This window comes from Sinocyclocheilus anshuiensis, unplaced genomic scaffold (genome assembly GCF_001515605.1).
Source record: "Sinocyclocheilus anshuiensis isolate Anshui unplaced genomic scaffold, SAMN03320099.WGS_v1.1 scaffold1449, whole genome shotgun sequence".
Lineage (NCBI taxonomy): Eukaryota > Metazoa > Chordata > Actinopteri > Cypriniformes > Cyprinidae > Sinocyclocheilus > Sinocyclocheilus anshuiensis.
The window spans coordinates 356,951-364,675 of record NW_015549696.1 but is presented as its reverse complement, the minus strand read 5'-3'; the positions used below and the strand labels follow the sequence as shown (position 1 = coordinate 364,675).

The 7,725-nt window shown below is 37.9% G+C and overlaps 2 protein-coding genes across 4 annotated transcripts in view; both read right to left on the bottom strand.

The window, feature by feature from the left end:
* LOC107660477 (UPF0505 protein C16orf62 homolog) overlaps window positions 1–921 on the bottom strand; it is a 23,197-nt gene extending 22,276 nt beyond the window's left edge. Inside the window, exons 1-2 of the mRNA XM_016449785.1 lie at window positions 871–921; window positions 324–423 (exon numbers count right to left, since the gene is read on the bottom strand). Of these exons, the coding sequence (XP_016305271.1) occupies window positions 324–423; window positions 871–887 (117 nt within the window). The 5' untranslated portion in view covers window positions 888–921. The remainder of the gene's footprint in view (window positions 1–323; window positions 424–870) is intronic.
* A 3,987-nt stretch (window positions 922–4,908) lies between these two features.
* The window catches only part of LOC107660476 (retinoic acid receptor alpha-A-like), a 175,240-nt gene continuing 172,423 nt past the window's right edge, over window positions 4,909–7,725 (bottom strand). For 2 of the 3 annotated variants that reach the window (XM_016449782.1, XM_016449784.1), the window contains 3 exons: window positions 7,171–7,375; window positions 5,894–6,052; window positions 5,557–5,759 (listed from right to left, as the gene is read on the bottom strand). In XM_016449782.1, coding sequence (XP_016305268.1) covers window positions 5,557–5,759; window positions 5,894–6,052; window positions 7,171–7,375 — 567 coding nt within the window. Of the gene's footprint in view, window positions 5,760–5,893; window positions 6,053–7,170; window positions 7,376–7,725 lie in introns of all 3 variants that reach the window. The other variant, XM_016449783.1, reaches the window with a different exon arrangement.

Genomic DNA, 7,725 nt, shown 5'->3' with positions numbered 1-7,725 from the left:
CCCTTACCATAATCGCGAGCTTCATCTTTCAAAATAAATGTAAAGACAGTAAATAATGTCATTAGTTTTACCATCATTTCGAGCCCGAAAAGGGAACAGAGTCGCGTGACAGACGACAATCAGCTTGTAACACTCCGAAGAGAAAGGAAAACTTGAAATCGTATCATATGACCCCTTTAAGAAAAATAATACATATTCTTGAACAACACACTCAAACCCTGTTTACTCGAAGAGGATTGGACCTTTAATAACAAGATAATAATAATAATATATTTTGTTTTATAAAAGCATTTAATGGACATTTGGGAGAGCTGTAGCTGTACCGTGATTGCTTTGAGTGGATGATATTCACTGAACTGCACTGCTAAAACCTCCAAACGACACATATGCAACTCACTCTCATATTTACGTGTCCGAGAGTGCCTGTACAGAACACAAACATAGATAAAGCTGTCATATGGACAATTATATTAATACATGAGATTGGAAATGCTAACAAATTCCAAAAATGATGACGTAATATATATATATATTTTTTTTCTGGACATGGCACCATGATAGCACCATCGTGTTGTTGGACATGACCAAAAGAATAGTATTATCATGATACAAATACCATACCACATTCGTTTAAGTAGCTAATCATGCAATATCATGGTGTCTATCAAAGTAACATAGCATTACAATTTAATACCATCACTTTACTGTCATAACAGTACACCTTCCTCTAGTCTACAGCAATGATAATCACTAGGACAGATTACAAAGTGCATGTTCATCATCAGTATTCCTCTATTCATCAAAAACGTCGCGTTAGAGTTTGATTATTGATAGCGTCATAAATGTCTTTAACATGTAAACATTTCTTACCACTGAACTGAAGCCATGTTCAATCAGTGTCATATGATCCCGAAGTGTTTGACATAAGAGTCGTAGTGTCATAATAAAAGTCACGAATATTTTATGTGCACATTTTTATCTGAAAGACATTTTTAGAATCAGCTTCACTGTGGTGTTGATTCAGCAATAATGTTGCTGAATCTATCGAACTAAAATGATTGCATTTTTATCAGTAACAATACAAATCAAGCACAAAAACAAGATAATAAAACAAACAAAAAACATAAAAAAATATGAGGTAGGTTCACTGTTACCGTCATCAGCCGTGTGTTTGTGGCTTTTATTAAAATTTAAATGTTAATCCAGCATATTGGATGTCTCGAACAAAATGACGGTTTGGTTCCACTTTATTTCAATGTGTCCTTGTTACAGGGTGATTACACTAAATGAGTAATGAGAATACAGGGTTAAGGGTTATAAGGTTAGGGTTAGTTGTTTGCTTTACTGTTATTATATATAACGTGTAACAAGGACACTCCAAAACAAAGTGTCACCATAGTTGGATGCAAACAGAACAACATCGCCTTGCTGTCTGGGATCATCTTTGATTTGAAGAAAAGAGATGTTCAAAGATGTGTCGGTGAATGTTCCAGTTTCAACCTATTGTCAGCATTTGCAATGCAGTAGTGAACATTCTAGTGTGAACTTGAGAAGAAAATAGTATCTAGAACATCTGTGATGCCAAAGGTGATATAAAGATTTTTAACTTTGCTAAACTAAAGACTATTGTCTATTGACTGTTGTTAATTTAATTTTGTTTCTATGCAGTAAATACATAAACACAGGAGACTGTTTATTAAGACATAAAAAAACAGGTACCATTCTATGAACAATGAAGTAAAAACAAAAAGGGGAAAAATACAACCTATCCTTGTTGAAAAAAACAGCATATGCTGGTTAGGTATGTTTTGACGCTGGGATGCTGGTTTAAACTGGTCCTTTGCTGGTTTATGCAAAGGACCAGCATAAACCAGCAAAAGGACCAGCATAAACCAGCAAAGGACCAGTTTAAACCAGCAAAGGACCAGCATAAACCAGCAAAGGACCAGCTTAAACCAGCATCCCAGCGTCAAAACATACCTAACCAGCATATGCTGGTTTTTTTCAACAGGGATGGTTGACTTGTAGCAACGACGAACATGGTTTCTGACAACTACAATGTGTTTTGTGAAAGCAAATGTGCTAATTAAGAAATATTCTCGGGTCTCAGTAGATGACAGTGCCTTGCCATTCTATTCTTACCTTTCTATTGATCAGAACCACATCTTTTTGTCCCTGGCCATTACGTCCATACAAAGCAATCTGGTAGAAATCTGTAGTGCAGTAGCTGTTCTGTCATCTGTGTTACATATTAGCATGAACCTTAAGCTCCAACTTTCAGAACCTCACGTTTCTTCCTCAGTACAAAAAACACAGCATTTATTGAGACAAAGCTGCAAAAACGGCTTTTTTTTTTTTTTTTTTACTTTTGCAAATGTGTGATGTCAGGCAGATGAATACGCCTATTGGTTTAACAGAACTTTGGTCCATCCAGTCGTGTTCAGTATAATGATAAAGTAAGATACAACTCCAATTTCAGAGAAGTTGGGACATTTTGTAAAATGCAATAAAATCAAGAATCTGTGATTTGTTCGTTCTCTTTAACTTTTATTTAATTGACAAAAGTACAAAGAAAAGATTTCCAAAGTTTTCACTGACCAATGTAAATGTATTTTGTAAATATGAACAAATTTTGATTTTGATGGCTGCAACGCACTCCAAAAAAGTTGGGAAAGAGGCATGTTTAACACTGTGTCACATCAACCTTCCTTTTAATTACGATGATTCATTGTTTGGGAATTGAGGATACTAATTGTTATTATTAAAAGTTTTGCAAGCAAATTTTTTGTCCAGTCTCGCTTGATACAAGACTTCAGAAGCTCAGCCGTCTGTGATTGTCGTTGTCTGATTCTCCTTTTCATGACTGTTGGGGACTTATCTGGACTGCAGGTAGGCCAGTCTAACACATTCACTCTATCTCTACGAAACCACGCTGTTGTAGCACGTGCAGAATGAGATCTGGCATTGTCTTGATCTAATAACCATGGACTTCCCATGAAAGACATCATCTTGATGGCAGTATATTTCTCTGTACAATCCCAGTTAATGCCTCCATGTCAATGGTACCTTCGCACATATTCCAGTCACCCATGCTGTTTGCTCTGCTGCACCCCCATACCATGACAGATGTTTGCTTTTGCTTCTGTCGCTAATGAAAGTCTGGATGGTCCCTTTGGTCTTTGGAACTGAGAACTCGAAATACATTTTTCCCGGAAACAAGTTGAAATGTGGACTCATCTGAGTACAACACACATTTTCACTGTCTTTTTGACTATCTGAGATGAGCTCTAGGCCCAGAGAACCCAGCAGCATCACTGCATAGAATTGATGTATAGCTTTCTCCTAGAGTAACAGATATTCAAGTTGCATTTCTTGATGCAGCATCAGACTGTGGTAAATGACAGTGGTTTTCTGAAGTACTCCTGAGCCCATGTGGCTATATTTAACAATGCGGCATGAGGGTTTCTTATGCAATGCCATCTGAGGGCTCAAAGGTCAAGCACATTCAACTGAGGTTTACTGCCTTGCCCTACATGTACTGTGATTTCTCTGGATTCCCTGAATCTTTTCACAATAGTATGTATGGTACTTGGTGAAAGACCTGCTACTGACTGGCAACTGGAAGTGGATCTTGATAAACGGCTGAAGATCCCAACCAGAATAACATCTACACAGCTTCGTCCAGACATGATCATTGTTTCAGATTCCACCAAGCAATTGATCTTGCTGGAGCTTACTGTGCCTTGGGAAGAGGCCAATGCGAGGATGCGTGCTAAATACTAGGAGCTAGTGGAAGAGTGCAGGAGGCAGGGACGGCAAACTCGTTGTGAGCCTTTGGAGGTGGGCTGCAGGGGTTTTGCAGGGCGATCACTCTGCAAAGCATTCACGCTTCTAGGTATCATCAGGGAGGCGAAAAGAAAGGCGATCAGATCCGCAACTGAAGCTGCAGAGAAAGCCACCAGGTGGCTTTGGATTAAGAGGGCAGAACCGTGGGCAATCGCTGCTGGGACACAGATCACTGGGTCGCTGGGGCGAGGGTGTCTTGATGTTGAAAGACCCGAAACACCTAATGACCCCCAGGATACATCACTGATGGTGTGTCCCAGCGCATCTGCATGATGTGTCTTTCACCTGGTAGTTGGTGAAAGACCTGAATTCTTAGCAATTTTGCATTACAAAATGTGATTTTTGATTTGTTTGACACTTCTCTGGTGAAATTTGGCACAAAGTGATGAGCCATGATCCAGCTTTGCTTGCAAAGACTGAGATGCTCCTTTTATAACCAAACGTGATATCTTGACCTATTACCAATTCACCTGCTTACTGTTCAAAACAGTTTAACATGGATATTCTATAACCTTTTGACTTTTATTTTGCCTCTGTCCCAACTTTTTGGGAATGTGCTGCAGCCGTCAAAACCAAAATTTGTTCATATTTACAGAATACATTTACGTTGGTCAGTGAAAACTTTGGAAATCTTTTTTCTGTACTTTTGTCAATTAAATAAAAGTTAAAGAGAATGAACTAATCACAGATTCTTGATTTTAATGCATTTTACAAAACGTCCCAACTTCTCTGGAATTGGGGTTGTAGATATATCAAAAATAGTTAAGTAATACTACTTTTTGTCCAATCAAATGCTCTCTAGACTGAAGGACCCAATATACTAAATAAATCAAAGAACAAAAAGGTGTGATATAATTTTTAACAAAATCTGAGCTTTGTATCAGTAGTTCAAACCAATTTGTCAGCACAGACTTCTCAAAAAAACGTTGTGCGGCTGTTAAACAGCTTTTTCGATACTTTATTTCCCAAATATTAAGCAAAACACAATGTATTAAAATATGATACGAACCTTTGAGGTATTTGCTAGTAGCTTAAAAGACACAAAGAGCAAGAACACATCACACAAATGGTGTTTGTTGCAACCATTTTTATATCTTCTGTGCACAATTTTGTGAGTGGAAATTAATAGTCTTTTCAATGTTTTTTTCTCAATGAAAAACATCATCATCAGTCTGAAATAAAACAATTCACTCTTTGCCCTTTCACAGGCATAAAGAGAAAAAGTAAGGAAATACATTTGCATCTTTACATCAAGTCCACATTGCATTCTGATCTCAATCACAGTCATTCCACATTTTCTCTCTATATATTTATATATATTTTTAGTTTGTAGGAAATCAGTCTCTGGTCATTTGAAACAGAAGTCCAGACCATAAGAATCGAAACAGAAGAAAAGTCCTTAATTCCTTCTATACATTTGTCCATTCATTTTTGCGCATTTTGTCTTCATCCTCCAGCAGTTTTCCTCCCTTCATCCAAAGGGACTCAGCAACGAAGTGGCGAAATTGAGGAGGAATACAATCACAGTCTGATCTGAGGAAAGAAAACAACAAAATTCCGGCGACACACCTTTTATCCCCCCTTTAGTCTCTGAGGAACACGGGCAGAGGAGCGACAATATGAGCGCATGCTTTTGAACATGTCTGCTGTCGTGTCGGGGAGGGCACACAGTAGTCAGTAAGTGGCTAATGATGGCGGCAATGATGCCTGTCATGGTGACTGTGTGGGTGGGCTGCTCTGGGCGGAGCTTGGAGAAAGGGAGGGGCTACAACTGCCTGGAGGAGCGCCGGAGGCCCGTGAACTGATCCCGCCTGAGGAACTCTCCAAACCCTCAGAGTTCTCCAACATCTCCTGGATGAGAGGAGGCATGGAGCCGGGAATCTCCATCTTCAAGGTGATCACACGCTCTGCCCCTGTGAGAGATGGAAAATTCATTTTGTTTTCATTTTAATTTCATGTAGCTGCGCATGAAATTTTCTTGCAGAAAATGGACAAGTAAGGATTAGAACTCATCCAGGAATGATTCATGTGAATGAATGGGACTCACCCTTGGCACTGATGCTCCTCAGGTCGGTAATCTTCATCAGCATCTTAGGGAACATGTGAGGCTTGTGTGGCCTCCTGTTCCTCACGTAGATCTTCAGTGCTTCCAGCAGCGGTTCCTGCAGTATGTCCACCTTATCGGCCTCCTCCAGATCCTGCCGATCTGCACAAACCAGCAAACACTTCAAATTCAGCTCACAAAGTTCATAGGTTGAAAGCTTATAATCACACATTCAGATTGAGCAAAATCATGGAGATGGATGCCTTTAGAGGTGAATCTTAAGAAACCTGTCAAGAACTTCATTCATGTCTTTCACCCCAAAATAAAAACAAAACTTGCTTAATTAGAGTAGATTTTTTTTGTATTGTTACATTATATGTTCTGCCAGAATTCTTGTTACCGTTAATGATTTTTTTTTAAATCTATTTATTTTGTATTTATTTTACAGTCTTTAATTATGATTTTTGTAGAAATATATTTTTATTTGAATTATTTTTAAATATCATAAAAATATACATTAGATAACCCTTTTATATTATTATATCATTTAGATTGCACAATAAATACTAAAGGGATTTTATAAATATTTTATTGTCTTTAATTATGAAGGTTTTACAAGACAAAAACATTTGTTTCTTTAAAAATAATTTTAATAATTTTACATTAAATATTTGTACTTTTTAGCTTTGTGGTGAAATACGACCTGGCCATGTTTTCATGAGATCATAAACTATATATATTCACTATATGTTACATGAGCAGATGCAATACCACCCCCAAACAATGCATGGCACTAGAGGTCCATGTATCAAAAAACATGGAAAGGTCATGTGACACTAAAGACTAATGGCTAAAGACTGATGGCTGCTGAAAATTCAGCTTTGCCGTCACAGGAATAAATAGCATTTAGAAATATATTTAAATAGAAAACAGTTCTTTTAAATTATTATAATATTTCACAATGTTATGGTTTTTACATTGTTTCATCAAATAAACACAGCCTTGGTAATTATGAGACTTCTCTTACATTAAAACAGTCTTAATTATTTCAATCTTATATATGTTTCTCCAGCATATAACACTGTGCACAGTATGTGACCTTTATGTATGCAAGGCACCCCAAAAAGACCTACTGCATTTACCTACTACATAAGGTCTATTGTCTAAAAGCACTATCTAATACTGTCAAGTCTTTTAAAAGCACAATTATACGTAAACATAACAGCATCTTTAATAAGCAGCTCATAGGTCATAATACACAGCGTGTGTGTGTACTGTACCTCCACAGAGCAAGCAAATGGCACTGAGCAGTCCCGTCTCTGCGTCATCCATCTCTAGCGGTAGTAGCTGATTGGCGAAGGCGAACACCAGATCTGTTAACGGACCGAAGCCGGCATTGTGCATCTGTGTGCGGTTCAGCGTTAACCCATCAGAGAACGTCATGGTGTCTTGCTCAGGTGTGTAACGGGTACAGATCCTCAGAATCTAAAAACAAAAACAGAGAGGAGATGTGTTGATCTTAACTCTGCATATATTGAACACAAAACAAGAATGTAACCAAAAACTTGATGGTCCGCATTGACTTCCATAGTATTTCTTTTCTTTCATACTATGGAAGTCAATAGGGACAAGAAAATGTTTGTTAAAGGGGTCATATGATGCGATTTCAATTTTTCCTTTCTCTTTGGAGTGTTACAAGCTCTTGGTGCATAAAGAAGATCTGTAAAGTTGCAAAGACTAAAGTCTCAAATCCAAAGAGATATTCTTTATAAAAGTTAAGAGTCAGCCACGCCTACCTAAAACGGCTCGTTCTAACACGCCCCCGCATACCTACA